General features: G+C 45.9%; 1 protein-coding gene across 1 annotated transcript in view; it reads right to left on the bottom strand.

Moving 5' to 3' along the window:
* CACNA1S (calcium voltage-gated channel subunit alpha1 S) overlaps nt 1–19,012 on the bottom strand; it is a 596,588-nt gene that overhangs the window by 113,879 nt on the left and 463,697 nt on the right. The window contains exons 33-38 of the mRNA XM_069633644.1: nt 18,038–18,197; nt 17,337–17,464; nt 16,498–16,594; nt 11,322–11,424; nt 10,246–10,347; nt 4–128 (exon numbers count right to left, since the gene is read on the bottom strand). Of these exons, the coding sequence (XP_069489745.1) occupies nt 4–128; nt 10,246–10,347; nt 11,322–11,424; nt 16,498–16,594; nt 17,337–17,464; nt 18,038–18,197 (715 nt within the window). The remainder of the gene's footprint in view (nt 1–3; nt 129–10,245; nt 10,348–11,321; nt 11,425–16,497; nt 16,595–17,336; nt 17,465–18,037; nt 18,198–19,012) is intronic.

The raw sequence follows: 19,012 nt of genomic DNA, 5'->3' as shown, positions 1-19,012 counted from the left end.
CACCTGAATTTCCACAGCATTCTTTTTCGGCCGGTAGCCGTAGTATTCCTCCTGGCGCTTCATGAATTTCCGGAAATGCTCCTGGATCAAGAAGGTGGCATAGAATTTGCCTACTGTGACTTCATCATCTAATAAAAAAACACAAACAGAAGATGTTACTCAATTGACAATACAATGTTGGATGGACCTAGAATGTAGATGGAGATATCCCCAAAGTTGGGCGCGCCTGAAAGGCCCACTGAAATGCTGGTCTGCATTTTTAAAGATTGGCCTTCATATTGGGTGAAAACTGAAACAGATTTATATTAAATGCACATCAAATAAAAAGAAGACTTGTGCCTACACCTTTCTGCATATGTTTCACTTATGCCATGTAAGTTCTCTGACTCAATTGCAAAATGCTGAACATCTTTAGAAAAATTGAGACAGTAGCGCAGGATAATACCACCCACGAGGCATGTCTGTTCCTAATGCACTTAGAGATTATTTAATTTCCAATATTGATCTATGACTCCTCTTTAGTTTAAAACACTTGCCCTATAGTTTAATCTTAACATTTTAAGTCACAGGGTTCTTAAATATACCTATTTTTCGGTTTAGTTTTGTTCCTAGTCTCTGTCACACTTTTCTTTTACACCATCATAAACTGACTCACCACTTGTTCTCATCTTTGTTGTATTGTACAGGCACCTTTCAGGGAATGCCTCTGCCATCTGTAAATGTGTTATTATAAGTAATTTCTGATCTTAATTGACATCTCCATTCTTCAAATAAATGCGACAAATACCATGGGCACAACATTTAGCAGGTCACTGTATGGTAGAAGATTCCATAATGACCAATCCAATGACACAGACTGTGCTGGCAAGGATTGCAGGAAGGTAGCGTGAGGAGTCAGGAATGAAACTCGGACACAAGTCAACCATGATTGTGGTTAAATACTTTTATTGAAAATAAGAGGTTGGGAAAATGCCTCTCTGACCCTGTCCTAAGAAGAATTTCCCTGCCTGAGCCAAACACTAAGTATCTGTCTGTCTCAATGTCCGAACAAAAAAACTGTCCTGTGTCCAAAGTTCTATTCTGACCCTCACACTATAAAATCACTCTCTCTAAGGTGAAAAGGAAAATGTTTTTTACCTTGGCTGCTTTAGAAAAGTGTTCATAAAGGATGAATAAATTGCCCCAAAAAGGTTATTCAAGGATAAAGGTCCTGGCTCCGGAGGAAAGTTCCCTTCCCTTGAATTCTTCTATACTCCTTGCGGTTTTATACACTGCAGTTCTATAGGCCTCTCTTGGCCAATTACAAGATTTGCATACAAAACTGTCTGGCTTTATAATATTGGTTTCTTTTGGTTTCTTTCAGGACACCTGGTATATCTCTGTCAGGTGATGTTGCTCCTTTTCCCTTGCTTAACACAAATTGCCTGGTATACTCTCCTGCCAGGACTTCCGATTCACACACTTGTGCCTGCCTGGTATACTCTTCTGTCGGGGCTTCCGGCACTCACACACCTTTGACTGCCTGGTATACTCTCATGCCAGGACTTCTGTTCATTCATGGTATTCACTTGCTCCCAAAGTTGCTTATATATTGTGTTGAATAATGTATCCCCCTAATATATTATCCTCGCTCTGTTCCTTGTATGTCCTATGCACTGTGCACATTCACACATTAGAAAAGGGTTTGTTTGTAACTTAAATCCCCCTTTTCAATATGTCCATTCTTTTCATTTCTCTCAGTTAATTTGTTCACAATTGTTTGCACTCGGCGTACTCGCCGATATACCCAGGTCTCCCTGCTGCTTCTGGTTGGACTCACCAGCTTTTCTTGGCATTCCTGGCTTCTCTCGCAGTCAGCCGATGAAGGGATCCAGTGTGTTTCCACCTTGCAGCTGCCTTTACTTCGTTTGACACATCTGCTTTCCTCTGGGCTCCGGCATATGAAGCATTGCTTGCTTTCACCTGCAAACACCCAGTAGTCCCTCGCCGGCTCCTGGCATTCCTGCAGCATGTCCTGGGGCAGTAGCTTCTTCCTTCTCTGTCGGTGAGCCGCCTGGCTCCACCATGCTGGTCCCAGCCTTTCTGGTCTCCGTTCCTCACAGAGAGGTGCAGCTCTCTTTTACCAGTCACCACAGCAGCTGTCGCTGATTCTCTGCTCAGTCTGCTTAAATTTCCCAGGCACAGGTGTGTGCCAGAAAGCGCTGGAGTGCTCGCTGAGCTTTTAGTCTCATTTGCTCCATATTGCTTTATCCCTCTTCATCTTCCCAGTACTTTGAGAATTCTGGGAAAATAAATCTATTGGTGACAATTGACTCAAGGCATCTGGATAAGCATTTTTAGAGGACTTTAATGCAAGTGAGTTCTGGTTGAGTGACAAGTGGAATTGAAAAAGGTGATTTCATCAGATTGCCAAGGCAGACCAAAGTTGGAAGGTTGGTCCATAGGTTTGGTGAAAGGGTTTTCAATGTTCATCATAGGAAAGGGAGTAGATGCAGGACAATAGGCCATGAGGGCTTCAGAAATGGGAAGGTCATTTTCAAGGGAATATGGGGAATGCCATGTCTCACCCGATGAAGTCATGACATCTCCCCAGAGGCTGTCTCCTCCCATGTGATCCTCCCTCCTATAGCCGTGCCCATGGTCAGGATCAGATAGCATCTGCATCCCCTGGCCGCATGGGAGGAGGTCGCCACTGAGAAATGAGTGATGACTCCACTGGATTCATTACAATAGTCTTTGTAGTAAAACAATATAATCACACGTATGACTGCCAGCCAATCAGTTGGGATGAAAAGATCGAAGAACCAGCTCACGATGAAGAGGAATCTATTAACTCCAGCCAAGGAAAAGGCTAGGGGGTGCATGGTTACACCGCCGCTCTCCAAAGCCTTCCTTAATTTAAGGCATCAGTAATCAGACTGCAGCTATCCAGGTGTTTTGAACTATGACTCCCAGGATCCCTCACCATTGACTACGCTGGATAGGGCTGATGGAACTTGTATGCAACAAATATGCACAGGAAAAGGTTGCTCACCCCTGCAGACATGGCTTCAGGCTCTGGCTGGTCTATAGGTCAATGCCCGAAGGGCTGGTGTCATATGCCATCATGGGCCAGTTTTCTGGGCCGAAGTGGGCCAATTTATTGTCTTAGTGCACTATGCAGATGGGAGTTTTAACCATTGCAACTGGCCCAATTGGCTTCATAACTCGCCATTTCCATCCAATGCCCCCCAACCCCTCAAATGCATTCTCCTGTACTACTAACACAATATGTTGTGAAAAGTCACAAATTGCAATCTGGGATGCTGGGCACTTTAAAAAAAAAATCTTGTGCTACTCCTGCCCTGCTTCCAGGCACTCCCTTTCCTTTCCAAACTTTCCTATTGTTTTGTTGGCGTTGGTCATCAATATCTGTTTTTGAACGCGCTTAGTGTTTATTCAATGTTTGTGCCTTTCTGCTCGTTTGCAAAATAAGTGTTTCATGTATAGTTCTTTTCACGCGGATATGGTGATGTCCCAACAGCCTGGTGACGGTAAAGTTCAGCATTAAACAGGCAAAATCTCCTGCTGTTACTACTAAATATCTCCTGAAAAACGTTTAAAAGTCGCCCACTGTGGCCCAGCAGGACATCTTTCCATGATGATCTTTGCAAACTAATTAAGTACCATGCATCTTGGACCCATTATGAATCAGGATGTTATCCAATCAGATGCAGCGTCTGTTGAGCGGCCCACACACCCCTAAAGGCATCTTTAATTTTATACCATGTTCGGAAATCAAAACGCACCCGAGGCTTAGGAGTGCTTTGTGCTTTCAACAAAGACCCATTCTATTTATGAGAATATGTAATAGTTTCAGTGGAAGATCATTTCAGGGCATATCAATTATAGAACCTCAGCTCACAGTGGGGGTTAATGTTCTAGTTGCAGGCATTTCATAGTTGTTTACAGTCTGATAAGTTATGCTCTCTATACATGAATTCTCCTTTTATTAACATTCACAGAAAGATAAAACAATCTTCTCGAATGGAGCAAGTGAAATGATTTTAGGCCAGGTACAATTATCAGCGTACATTTCATGCACATGACTGTTTGACTGAAAAACGACATAGAAAACAGACTTCAGAGAAGGGTTGAGCTAGCCAAAAAAGAAGATATGGAAACAGTATGGAGGGTAGAGAAATAAGGAGGGGAAAGCTATTTTATTTCTATACCCCAATGTCTGATATGATAAATGACCATATCATATCCAAACTTCAATTCGAGGCAAAAATCAGGGGCAAGAGGAGTGACGTAGGATCTATACTTATCGCAAAGCTAGGTCACCCTTCCTTAAGATTTCAACTATTGCACCTTGCGATTCAAATGTATGCCAACTGCACGCAGTTGCTGCTCTGACTGGACAGGAACTTGAGCTCCCTCTTCCACTCTTGGAATGTAACCCCTCAATATTAGAGATCCTGCTCATCTGGGATGGTCCCCACAAGTGGAGAGAGAATCCTTGGCTTGACAAAATGGGCATCTTCACCACCCGGGTTAACGCCTTAAAAGATTTATAATCGACTACAATGGAAACACCCTAAAAGTAAAAAAAAAAATTGGTGTATGGACCATTTGGCCGAATTGAGCCAGTACTAAATCATCGAAACCCAAAATACTGAACATGAGGAGCGTGGGTTGTGGGGGCGTACTCTGCAAACCATGTTCATTATTATGGGTTTCGGGGGTTGCAGGGGTGTCCCCTGCTTCTATGACATTGGAAGCAGGGTACCCAGGGTACCCAAAAAAAGAAAAAAAAGTGAACAAAAAAGAAAAAGGAACCCTGCGGCTTCAGCTCCGACCCACCTTTAGAGGAGTACAGGAGATGAGGCAGCAGCTGGTAAAAAGATAACTACGGCAGGGTGTTTTCTCTACGGATGCTTACGGGACATGGATTTGGGTTGTTTTACCAAAGTAAAAACTGATTTGCTGCAAAATCGACTATGGTCCTTTCCACCGTGATTGTTTCTACTACGGTAAAACAACGCAAATCAAACTACAATGGCCTCACCAGCTCCCAAGGGACTGCCGACTTCAGCTTCTGTTTCTCCCAGCGCAAATTATGCTAAATCTGCTACTTCATTTCCTTTCTTGACACACTGACTGCCTTCACATCCTAATTCCCTCTCTATTTACTTACTGAGCCTTCAGTCAGGACAACCCCAATGCTTAAGACACCTGTCCAGAGCACTGCACTGCATCTACTGTGATGACCCAACCAGGCCAACCAAGGCCTAACTCTCCTCCATAGCCTCCTGTTCCCAAAAGAACCACATTCAAAGCAGTCCTGCATTATCCATACTGACCGACCCATGCCTATTTTACAATGTCCATGTTTTCTCTGCAAATACCTTCCAGGAAATTATGCTCAACCAATGCCAATCTCCTCTTCACCCCAACAAGCATTAGCAAAGCCAACAGTTTTAGACATGTGTGTAGAGTATGGGATAGAAATGCCTATCTGTTAAGGTCAGGGACACCATCAAGGAGAAAGTTTCCAAGATGTTGTCCCTAGGAGTGATAGAGCCTTCCCACAACCCCTGGGCTGGCCCAGTGGTACTAGTCCCTAAAAAGTCCAATAGTGGACTACATGGGGCTCAATTCTGTCACAAAGACAGATGCTCACCCCATTCATCGCTAGATGAGCTCATTGACAAGCTTGGTGCTGCAAAGTACATGAGTACTTTTGACCTCACACCGGGTTATTGGCAGGTCGGCTTGACAGATGGAGCGAAAGAGAGGTTGGCATTCTCCACCCCGGAAGGACATTATCAGCTCACTCTGATGTCCTTCGGATTGAAAAATGCCCTTGCCACTTTTAAGGGATTGGTTAACCAGGTTTTGTCTGGGCTGGAAAACTTCAGTGTCACCTATTTAGATGACATTACTGTGTGCAGCCATACCTGGGAGGAACATCTATCCCACCTGAAAGAAGAGCTTCAGGCGCTGCAGACTGTAGGCCTGACTATCAAGACCATGAAGTGCCAAATAACGCAGGGTACCGTGACTTAGCTAGGCCACCTGGTCAGTGGATGTAAGAAACAACCTCTTGAAGCGAAGGTACAGGCTGTGAAGGAGTGGGACATCCCCACCACACAGATGCAGGTGAGAGCCTTTCTAGGCCTCACTGGGTACTACCAGTCATTCTTCAGCAGGTATGGGACCATTGCCATGCCCCGGAATGATGTAACATCCAAAAAGATTCCAGAGAATGTAACTTCGACCCCAGCCTGTCAGACCTCCTTTCAGGATTTAAAGGATGGATTATGCAGTGCCCCAGATCTGAAAGTGCCAGACTATGGTCAGGAATTCATTGTCCAGACAGACGCCTGTGATTTTGGGATTGGAGCAGTGTTAGCGCAGCTGAACTCTGAAGGGGTACAGCAACCTGTCGCCTACATTAGCAGGCGGTTTACAAAAAGGGAAAGGAACTGGGCTGTCATAGAAAAAGAGGCATATGCGGTCTTGTGGGCAGCAAAGAAACTGACACCCTACATCTTTGGGTCTCACTTTATGATCCAGATGGACCACAGGCCTCTGCGATGGTTAATGACCATGCAAGGGGAGAACCCTAAGCTTTTGCGGTGGGCTATATCCCTACAGGGATAAGATATGGACATCCAGTACAAGCCAGCTCCCCTCATGGAAATTGACTCAGCCAGTACTTTTGCCTTGATTGCGAACCAGAACCTCAGTATGGTGGTGGTTCACATGTTGAGGCTGGGGGGCATGTGAGGAATTCAAACATCTGCACAAGAAGACTGTGCTCGCATTGGCTTTTTGTTTGTTTAAAAGAATGAATAATGGGAGATCAACCTCCTAAAATATGTGGGGCCATTCCTGCACATATTTTCCACGCTCACCGCACAGCAGAAAAATAGGCTGGGAGGACACAGCTTACTAATGCCACCTACCCTGTCATGTGTAGCTGACACCTGACCGCCGCGGGTTCATTAAAAGCCTTTGGCCATGGGCAGCCTGATTAGAATTTCAAGGCCCCTGGATTGGCATCTCCATAGTCAAACCTTACTGGTGGCGACGAATACTGAAGAAGGTTAATTAGCAGGCCTCAGGGAAGGCCTGCATGCAAGAAGTGACAATGGAGACCAGACGCCAACACCTCTTTGTAATGCAATGTGTCAACATGGTACTAATACCCCTCCTTGGTATGAAAAGGCAGTGAATGTCCTGTCTGGAACCATCCTTTCAGAGCAGGGAAGTATGTGAATTGTAGGAGACGAAAGTCTGCCTGCAGCCCTCTATTTCAAACGAGGTCCATGTTGTGCTCGAGCGCTGCATAGAGCTCAGTTAATTAGCGAGACACTTTGATGTACAGCAGACAGGAAGATAGGTGGGACTTAGAAGTATATGTTGTCATCCTTCCCCTGTCTGTTGCCAAGCGCTCTGATTCTGACCTAAATCATCACTGTAGATTGTTGGTGGAGACCCAGGATTGGCTCACTTAAGTTAGGCTTGGCCTACACCAATCCCTGGGCCCTGTTTGGCTTTAAAAGAGGGATCAGCTCCTCACTGATCAGATCATCTGAAGACTTTGCAAGGAGTAAGAAGAAGGACTCATTTGGACTTGAGCTGAAGGTACAGTCTACCTTACATCTTCCACCAGTAAAGGAACGGCGGGAGTTCCGAGAGGGAAGCAATAGCTCTCCCATAAACATCTCCCAGGGAACAGAGAGAGTTACCGGACTCAGAGGACCCGTCCAGCAGCTCCAGAACTGGTACCCAGCCAGCAGACATCATGCCCTGCTAGGTTCTGACAGCAAGCTTCCTAGGTGGGAAGTGCTGAAGAGTCTCTGGTCAAATGACAAGGCCATTGCCTGCTAACACACTCCTGAGCTTTGGGCAACTGCTTTGAAAGGACACGAGCCCTGTGAAGAAGCTAGGAGTGTCACACAAGCACCATCCAGCATCCATCTTTGTAAGGACAATTTTGAGACAGTCACGTCCTCTAACCGCATCCGTCTGCACCGCTGACTTGTCACGCCGCAGTGACCAGAGCTGTTCGAGAGGCCTCGACCAGCATTCCATATTCGCCAACCAGCAAAGAGACGATTATTGGCCCTGAGCCGTCGTGCCGGAAAGCCTGCAGACGTCCGTCCAGCCTCGCTTGCCGAATTGCCTGCCACCTGGTATCTGCAGCTGTCTCCCGCTACTAACTCTGTCTCATGGGCTGCAAAGTGCCCTGGAACTGCCTCGACACTGTCACGCACCAAGTACTTCTTCAGCACCAGGTACATTGTGGTTCTGCACCCCTGGTCCTTCTCTGAAGGACCCGAGAGACAGTTATGACCCTTTGCCCCTTTGGTATTGAGCCCAAATAACCTTGAACAGGAAGACTGATTGCTTTACCAACTACCCTCCTGTCAGTATCGAGCGTGCATCCCTTTCCTTTGTGAAACTGTCCTCTGTGTTCTTTTACAGTGTGTCTGTTGTAGTAATAATAAAGTAGATATGCTTATACAACCTTGACTGGACAGTCCCTTTTATCATTGGGTAATGATTGTATCTTCGCTTTGTTGCAACTAACAAACGATCCACGACTTTGTGGAGATAAGCCTGCCGTTCCATCCACATTACCAAAATTGGACAAGGAGGACTTATAGTTCACTTGTATTCCAATCTGTTTGGATCCCTTCTGGTGTATTAGAGGTGTAGGGCTGATTGATGGTTTAGAAACTGATATTTATCCCTGGACCACTGGTGTCCCAGACGTTGATTTGTCACAGGCAGTCTCGGTTACCAGGAGGCAGACTGGGGAACCATTGGTGAAAGTCTTGACCAGGAGAAATGATTAACTGCTGAAGCTGGGGTATTGTGCAATTATGTGTTCCCTTCCAGTATGTTTTTGGTACCGGGGACATGCAGTCAGTACCCAGCTGTTTTAGTTCAGGTAAGAAGGGACACCTTGGAGTCTCAATGAGTCTTCTGTGCTCCTTGGTTGTGTCCTGGACTTTGTAATGCAGGCTTCTTGCTCTGCCCATTGTTGGCGCTCTTGCATGTCTCCATGCCTGGTCTGTGCAGGGATAAGGGCAAAGCTTTATCTTAAAGCAGAGGGCCTGTCAGGCTTACAAACTGGGGATGAGAGAGCCAGTTCCTTGCTTCTCCCAGTGTAAATGAAAACCATGGCACTATACACTGGGCCTTCAATATGTGGCTTTCCAGATGAGTTGCATCACTTCTACCAGCAGCCATATCCAGAATAAAGGAGTCGTAGTCCAAAATATTTGGTTATCAGCAGGTTGCAGACCCTGTGTACTGTATAGTCATCCCCTTGGAATTTTCATGGCTCAGTTTCATTCCAATATACACCCTACAAAATTACCATCCTCCCCAACTCACCTGATAATTTTGCTTTCATATCATTTGTGTTCTTTTGAGGGCAAAACTATTTTCTCCAGCTTTCCCTCATCAGTCTTGATTCTTTCTTGTGGCTCACTATTTTCTAGGAAATGTGTGAAATCGCGATTTACTATTTCTTCCCCAAGTCTCTCGACATTGCGTTGACATAAGGCGTAATATAACTGAACTCATCCCATCTCTATTACGTCACGTGCTTGTCGCTATCATCTGTTAAACATTCTTAAATCTCGTCCTTTGCTACGTTTGATGCCACCAAGCTTTTGATTTCTTCACTTATCTTTTCACGAGTATTCTGTTGCTCTGCTACACTCTTTGGACTCCCTGTCTGTTTTCAATGCTTCTATTCATCTCGTATACCTTGCTTTCCCTCATTACTCAATTTCTCCACCATTGTCTTTTCTTGGCTGGCTTTGGTTTCACTTGCGTCACAAGTTTAAATTTCTCTCTCTTGTCTTTAAATCTCTCTATGGCCTTGCACCCTCTTATCTTTCCTCTCTTATCCCTTTTTATTCTCCTGCACATGTTCTTCGTTCTCCATCTCAATTTCTGTTATAAGTTCCTCGCCCCACCGTGCCCAATCGCGATTTCACTCTTTTACTTTGCTACCTCCTTTTCACAGGAATGCCCTTACCCTATCTCTTCGGAGATACTCTCTATTTCGTATTATTCTTAAGACCCACCTTCTTCACTTAGAACGACAACCACGAGTACCTTTTTGTAGTTTTTAACTGTGTATTTTATTGTACTGTTAAGTGTGTTCTGTATCAAATAAATACAAATACAAAATACAACTAGAAATGCACATTTGAGGAAGGAAATATTACTCACCCCCTATGGGAGGAATGACCTGGTCCAGCAGCTTCATACTAGTTCTCTTCCAGATTTTCTTGATAATAGCCCTCAGCTCCTCGTTCGCCTGCTCAAAATTACCTGGCCAGGTAAATAAGAAAATTGCAGATTTATTGGCTCGCATCTTTTGGGGGCGATGGGTGAGTGTTAATCGCAAATGACAGGTCAATGGGGGCGGTTTTAGAACAATATCATTACATTCCCAAAATGTGGGCCGACTGCATCGAATAGGGACACACTGGCATTGTTTAAGGATAAATACATGTGCATGTAGCGCTTAAGTCCTGAGTTTTCCTGTACCCCAGCACTGCAGAACTGATGACTTTTACCCATCCCACAATTTATCGACAAAACAGTGATGAAAGGCTGAGTCGTCCCTCCATTATTCAAACATGTCACTGCTTCTGCACACATGTCTCAACAGTGGATGCCTACAGTAGTCCACTAAGCTATTTTATCAACATTAAGAGCTGGTCAGAGCTGGCAATTTAGCGGTTTCAGCAAATTGCAGAGGCTATTTTGATCTGCATCACAAACACTGTGATTTAAAGAATGTTAATTCAAAGCAATTAAAAGTAAATATGCCTTTACTGTGTGTTAGTTTGAGTAGTGGATGTGACTGCTATCAATCACTATTTATTAACCAATAAAGATTGTTTCAATATAGTCAAAGGGTCATATTCAGGGTAGGCTTGCACTGGCCTGTAGTACAAAAGGGCAGTGCCCAAAGGGTTCAACGTGGCCCAACTGGGCTAGTTTAAAGGGTTACTTAACTGTGCAATTAGTCACTTTGACTGGCGTTACTAAACACATGTTCTTTTTAGACGCAAATTTTGCGCTCCCTTTTACCAAAAAAGTCTTCCTGGGGTACAACTCAAACAGCCTGTCACAAAAGGAAAGAATTGCCATTTCCTCTGTGGGTCACTTTGTGCCCGAGCCAACTTTATTCCCCAGTGCGACCCTGCTGCCGGGCCACAGTTGGCTGATGTTGCTTCTTGTGATGCCAGCAGATGATAAAAGGCCTGTGATGTCACTTCTGCTGCCCTAGTGCTCACCTTCTGTTTTAATTTTGAGGGCTGTCCTGACGAGGGCAAAGAGGGTGGCATTGAAGGTGACCGTGCCATCGCTGTTGAGTGGCATGTTCATGCTGACCAGCCGCTGCGGGAGAAAACATACATGTGAGTTACATAGCAAAGGGAGACACTGCATTGCAGGAACCGAGCTTGGGTGCAGTACTGCATTGGAAGCAGGATAAACAGGCAATCAGCATTGTGGTGCATTGATTGACAGAACTGTGCCTTTGGTCGCAGTACTGGAATACTAGTTTGAGAAGGTCAGAATTGAAGCAAAGGATTGTTCAGTTCCAGTAATAGAATGCCAGGGTAAAAAGCTGTTGAGTATTGGGGTGCATTGGCAGAACTGAATTGGGTTCCTAGTAAGGGAATACCTGGTGAAAAGGCACGCCATGAATAAGGTGCATTGGCAGAGTTGTGCCTTGTCCCTAGTACTGGAACACCAGGCAGAGAAAAGCAAGCCAGGATCGAGGTAATTACTTATGGGGCTTAGTACTGGAATACCCAAGTGAGCAACTTGTCAGGTTTGGGGTGCATTTACAGAGCTGTGTGTGAGTCCTATTAGTGGACAGCTCCTCTGGCAGGGCTGCGCGTGATCCCTAGAGAGCCAGATTGGGGGGGCACGCCAGGATTAGGGTGCATTGGTAGAGTTCTGCATGGGCTTCACTGTTAGAATACCAGAGTTAGGAGCTGATCAGGATCGGGGTATGTTGGTAGAATTGAGAGGGCCCTAGTACTGGAAATCCTGATTGGGAAGCAGTCTAGGAACAGCATGCATTGGCAGAGTTGTGCATGAGCCACACTGCAGGAATACCAGTTAGCAGCTGTTCAGAATTGGCATGCATTGGTAGATGTGTGTGGGCACTAGTACTGGAGAAAACATTCTGAGAAGCAGTGTGCATCCGGGCATTGTTACTGATTATCTGGCCCTCCAGATGTTTTTGACTACTGCTCCCATGATCCTTTACCACTGGCTTTGATGGATAGGGGTCATGGGAGTTGAAGTCTGGAGGGCAACATAATGAGTAACAATGGCTCGAGTTATATCTTGATGAATCAAAGCAAGACATGTGGGTCAGTTTAGAGATCTGGGTATGGAAAAGCTATGTGTGGATTCCAGTACTTGAATACCAGGGCGATAGGGTGGTCTTGAATTGGGCGCACTGGCAGCGCCGTGTGGTGGCAAGTCGTAGAATGCAGGAGCAGGTGGTTAGGATGGAGGTGCATTGGCAGATGTGTGTGGGTCCTTTCTCAGAGTGGGAATACCAGGACATGCAGGTCAGTGCTTCGCAGGTAGCCAGCTAGATTGGCCCTATGGGTGAACGGCACACATACATGATTGGGATGAATTAGCAGAGCTCTCCGGACCCCATACATACATGAGCATCATCTCGTGACTGCAATGCACTGGCAACATTCTACATGGGGCCCAAAACTGGAAATGTTATTGTGACGAATGCCATCTTCAAGGGCGGGATAGCCTGAGCTTTTTAGATTTGTATTCAGATAAGATGATGTAGGTAATTCTGCTTCTGAAAGGGGGGCCTGCTAATCAAGCCCCCTTCATTACGTTCTCAATTTCTTAATGATAGTGCACACATGTACCATTGCTGTAACCAGTCTCCTGACATCCACACCCCTAGATCTGCAGGGGCACACGGCAAGTTGAAAGGTCACATGTGCATCCGCGACAGTTCCTGGGACCCAACGTCACTGCATGCGGAGGTGGATTTTTAATCGTCCTCACCTTTGATCTATCTAAATGATATTAATGTTATGCCTTAGTCAGTCCGGTGGAGCGTACATTGTTAAATATAAGCCAGAATTGTTTTTGGCATAGTGATTGCTAAGGACACAAATTTATAAAGCCAGAGCAAATTCATATCACACCAGTACCAGCTCTGTGAGCAGGGCAAGCAATGATAGGGCTGATATATATTGCCCACTAGGCTGAGAGGGAAGATAAGCCTGGATAAGGATGCCATCATCTTGGTTTCTGTTAGGGCTCACTTCCTTTTTTCAGTTCACTCCATTTCCTACTGGCAAGGTACTCTGGGGGTGACGTCATAAGGCAAAGGGCACTTGTTACAGCAACAGGAATTGGACCCCTTACAACAAGTTTGCTTTGGACCAATCCCTTGTGGCATTTTTCCTTTCAAAGGAAAGGGGCACCCAAAATTCTTTGTTCATCTTTGCACCATCAAGAGAACAAAGATACACTTTTGGCCCTCTGTTTGGAGTGCAGTCCATATTAAAGTCCTCTGCCTTACCTTCCCCAGTGAACAAAGGGGGTGAACTGCTGATGGCTCTACTGGCTGCACTGGTACCAGGCTTGTATTCACTGGAGATTAATGACCCCCCCCCCTGTGCCCAACAAACCCCCTGGAGTGGGAGTGCAGAACAGAGGATGACTTCCCTTATCCTGGATTCCTTTGCTAGGGACTCCCAGCAATGGCAGAACCATTGACCCTTGGCGCTCCCTGCAACTCCGAAACACCTCAACTCCGGGTTGGGCAACCTCGACGCATTCTAATATGCTGCACGCAAACCGTCGGAGTAATCCTTGACTTCAACACCTAACTACCTCCGTATTTCCGATGTTACTCAATGCCAATGCCACAGCTCTGCATCCGAGATCCACTGAGTTTTCTTGCATCCCCAACTTGACACCACTGCTTGGTCATCACATTCTTTGAACTCCCACTCGATGTCGCTGAAATGTCCCGATGCTGTCTTTCGCCAGCCGAGCCTGCTTGCCATTGAAGGCAAGTCTCTGCTTATTAGTTCATGAGGTCACCAGGTCTATCAGTGTTGCTGACCCGACACTGCCTGCCATTCACAGCATCTTCAACTCACTAGCCGACGCCACTTACGAACAACATTGCTGCATTGGGACTGGTCAATGCCACTCCACTACTCAACCCAGGCCTGATGCCAAAAGTGCTCAGACTCTAGGTTTGGTGCCACAAAGCCTGACTCAACCTTGTTGAGCACCCAGACCAAGAATGAAGGTACTTTGAAGAGGGCCTGTCCTCTTGGTCCACCTTTGGCACGATCATGACTTTTAAGCCCCCTTCTCTACCTTTTTCTTCCAAGACACATTTTTTAACATTGACATTGTGGCAATTAAGTGCCTGAACACCCCTGCCACCTACCAGTCTGCATGTCTGCAAAAGTTTGCATTTTCGTTGCTTTCTTTATGGGGTGGGTTTTTCTAGTGTTTTCTAGTTGTTTGCATTTTATTGTTTAAGTAAAAACCTATCTTTTTTTAAAGAACCTTCATTGGACATTCTTCTATTTTCACCTTTTGTACTGAAGTTGTTTGGGTGGCACCACCTGCTAAAAGACCACCAATCTCCCCACCCCCCCACCCATCTCCCCGCCCCCCTGTAGAGTATAGCCTGCTCCTAGCCTGCACTAAAACAAAAAGGGGAGGAGGTTTACCTGTCGGGCTGTGTCTGTTTCACCTTTATGACTGGGATCACTGCTGGTTTGGAGGATAGCAGAGGGGTAAAGCGCTGGTCTTGGAAGCAAGACCCCGCAGATCAACAGAGGTTCGAATCCCGGATCCGCGCTTATAAGACGTGTTATGAAAAAAGCAATAAGATAAATTAAATGAAGGGCTGAGTAGGCGGTGTGGCCGCTGCTCCGCCCTCTACTCCTGCAGAGCAGTAGTCATTTCATCACAATTATGGAGCAACGGTTTGGGATTTAGAGGCGTGGAAGAATAGATTGCCGGCCCAAGCACTGGAATACCGTGGTCCAGCAGCCACGGGGAAGGTGCATTTAGCTTGTTGTAAGTCTTAAGAGTTACAGGTGTGCCCTTGTACTGCAAATAACGTAGTTGCAGTGGTCTGGAGGCTGACAATACAGAGGCGGTCCTACTATTGGACTGATAACCTGTGCTTCTGCAAGTCAGATAACATAGTTGAGGGTGAGTGGGCTCCAGGGTGGTAAAATCATCAGAGGCACAGCAATTAATGATTGTGTTGCATTGGAAGAGCTGCTGGGTGGTGGGCTCTGGAGTGACAATCTCAGAGGGAGCAGAGTGAAAGTACTTTTATTTTATTTATTTATCGTGCCATAGCCAACATTTGACTTTAAACGCTTTTCACGAACAAACATACAACAAAATAAAATTACAACCGTAAAAAAGAATTATGAACATTCAAATTCCTTAATTATTGCCTTTGAATAAACAAGAGATTTCAGCACAGACTATACAATATTAGAAAAAGTGAAAAGTACTGCATTGCACTGGATGGGTGAGTTTGAGTGTGGTTATATAGGAGGGAAAATAAGTCAAGGATTGTGTGGTGCTTTGGTAGAGCTGTTGGGGGTTGTGGTCCAGTATGGTTCTATCAGACGGAGCAGAATACTGTGGGGCACTGACAGAGCTGTGGTGGTGATATCAGGGAGGGCAGAAGCCAATGTTTGTGGTGCATTGGCAGGACTGCTGTTCCGTGGGTTCCAATGTGGCAATCTGAGAGGGGGCAGAATATAATGAGTGGGGTGCATTGACAGAGCTCTGGCAGGTGGGTTCCAGTGTGGTGATATCAGAGAGGGAAGAAGACAATGTTTGTGGTGCATTGGCAGGACTGCTGTTCCGTGGGTTCCAATGTGGCAATCTGTGAGGGGGCAGAATATAATGAGTGGGGTGCATTGACAGAACTCTGGCGGGTGGGTTCCAGTGTGGTGATATCAGAGAGGGAAGAAGACAATGTTTGTGGTGCATTGGCGGGGCTGCTGGTCGGTGGGTTCCAGTGTGGCAATGTGAGAGGAGCAGAATATAGCGAGTGTGGTGCACTGACAGAGCCGTTCGTGGGTGGGTTTCAGTGGGGTGATATCAGAGAGATACGTCCCCACTGGCAGAGCTGTCCGTGGATATCAGTGGATGGCATGGAAGGCACGTGGAACTGCACATTTTATTGGCACGTGGTCATGGGAAGGTATCAGGATAACCGAAAAATAATATACATACAAAAGTGACCTTTGCAGTATTTTCTTAAACACCGATTTATGCATTTCAAATAGGAGGCGAGGATTAGTGCTTGGCCACTTCAGTTGCAGAGGTCGTGGAAGGTTCAGATTGGGGTCATTTAGCTGGGCCGTGTGGGGAGGGTCATGCTGGAATTTCAGGGGACTCAGCCCTTCCTACCTTGCAAGCCACCCTATGCGGGCAGAACTTCCCGAAACCAAGAGGAGGCTGGATCCGTCTCAGCAGAGTCACCACGTCCAGGTGTTTGATGCGCCCCCTGCAGGATAGCAAATGAAGGACAAGTCAGTGAATACAGAAAGACGCGTGGGCCATTCTAGAATACAGGCGTCAACCACCCAATGCACAAGGCCACAGCTTCTGACATGCACAGCCACTCTAGGAATGCGCCAGTTGCAGACATGCCTGGCTTTGAGAATTCATGAAGGGCCTCGCGTTTATGTACACGCGTTTCAGAGGGATGTATACTAATTGACCTTTTCACAGTTGACCTCGGGAGAACTGACCTAATTTAAAAGGTGAATTAGGAAATATATGCAGGGGAAAACCTCCCTCAACCTCCCACCCAATCCAAAACCCTCCGCAATCCCCTGCAGAATCCTCTTATATTATTTATAATCCAAAACCAAACCAATACATATATAAAATAACTAAAATAATATAAAGGTCAATTGTGCAGAAGGTAAATTAGGACCACTATAATTAGGCCAATAAAGACAAAGGTCAATTGTAAAAGGTCAATTTGGGTAATACCGTTTAAGAGCTTTACTGTCTTGGCTGAGTATTGCAGTCTTTCTCTCTGGTAACTCATTATAAGCAAAGGAAAAGAAGTTCCACACATAGCTGAAAATGTGGATCTTTCAGCCTTGAGGTATGGAATCCAAGATGGCTGAACCAAAGATGGCAACAAGCTGCCCGGCAACGCCACCATCACGCCTTGCACAGTTTACTATTGAATAAACAAACGGTGTCTCTCTACTTGCCCATGCCCGCTCACTTACTTTGCTTCCGGGTCATACTCCGCCCAAATTCTCTTGAACTCATCCAGGTGATGCGGCCCCAGAATGGACCAATCACGCGTCAGGTAGTCAAAGTTGTCCATGATAACAGCGACAAAGAGGTTTATGATCTGGAAGGAGGAAGAGCAAAGGTCAAAGAGCAGACTGGGATGGGGATGGCTTATTCAGTGGCAGAGAAGTGGACAAGCTGAAGAAAAAACCTAAGTGAAGTTCTATAATGGTTAATGGCACCTCATAGTGATCAGATGTGGTGAATAGAGTTGGTAAGTAACATCTTCAGATGCCAGTAACTCAGGAGGTTTGCCAGTCTCAGAGAAACCAGTGACGCTTCATGGAGGGTAGGGCAATCTCACCAAAGTTGGTAGTACCTCCCGGTGGTCTCTGAAATCTTACAGATCCCAAGGTCTAGTGCCCTCAGAAAGTGGTAAGTGAAGTTTCACCATGGTCACTTAATGCCTGACTCTGGTTTCCAAGATCCATTGACGATGGCGGTTTTATGTAGACTAACCAGAATTTGAGGTTTGACGGGGCTCTTCCCCCGCAAGGCAAAGGTGTGGGGGGCATCTACAAGCCCATCGTGGCAGCAAATGGACAAAGCTGGACACTCACCAGGAAGGCACAGAGCATGTAGAAGCTGGAAACTCACCAGGAACGTGCAGAGCATGTAGAAGCTGGACACTCACCAGGAAGGCGCAGAGCATGTAGAAGCTGATGAAATAGAAGTATGCAAAGCCGGTTCCGCAGGTGTACTCCTCGCCGGGGTTGAAGTCGGACTCAGGGTCACACAGCTTGCCGTAGCTGCAGGCCAGCAGGATCTCCTGCCAGGCTTCCCCTGTAGCACACCTAGGATGGAAGGAACAAAGCGGTCGAGGATAAAGGCCCTGATGATACAAACAAATACCAGTGGTGTCGTCTACTGCCGCCATCTTAATTCCCCTTGAAAAGGCTACACGAGGAAACAGGAAGGAAATAGGTGGATTATGGTATTATTGGCAATATCGCCACGAAAGCCAGGATCCAATGAGGCCACAATTATGCTACATTACGAAAGGCACCATCTGAGCTCACTGGTTTTCTTCTTCCAGGAAGCACAGAGTACTATGGCAATACCGCATGAATTGCAAGATGTAGCCCACAGAACAAGGGGTTTATAAAGTCTCCATTGACTGGAACATGTTAGTGGCCCTCGAACAGACTAAAGTTACATACCTCGAACAGGAAATACATATTTGTTTATTTCATGATAAAAAGCAAAGTGCCAGACACAAATGTCACTTCAGATCGCTTGCTGCGATTATAAAAGGGGAGCAGGGGAGTAAAATGAGTACACAATACACGAACAACCACCAGCATTAAAATACTAGTCTGGGGAGTGTAGCTAAACACAGATCAGAACATGAGCATGTTACGAACAGTTAATAAGGATACATTTGGGAAATAGACGAATACAGGGCACAGAATTTGAGATACAGAAAAACAAGACTGAAATATAAGTATTTAGCTAAGTGCGAAGATGAAGAAATACCCTAATCGGAGGGAAACATTACTGCAAGAGCATTTGAAGGACAGCATCACTGCTTGAGGTAACAATGGCTTTAAGTGGGCCTGGGCTGATCCTCAGCAGTCTCCCTAAACCTCAATGGAGCCCAGGCTCTGCT

Source organism: Ambystoma mexicanum, chromosome 13 (genome assembly GCF_040938575.1).
Source record: "Ambystoma mexicanum isolate Mex_15411 chromosome 13, UKY_AmexF1_1, whole genome shotgun sequence".
Classification (NCBI taxonomy): Eukaryota; Metazoa; Chordata; class Amphibia; order Caudata; family Ambystomatidae; genus Ambystoma; species Ambystoma mexicanum.
The sequence above is the reverse complement of the archived record's forward strand: the minus strand, read 5'-3'. Positions and strand labels throughout refer to the sequence as shown.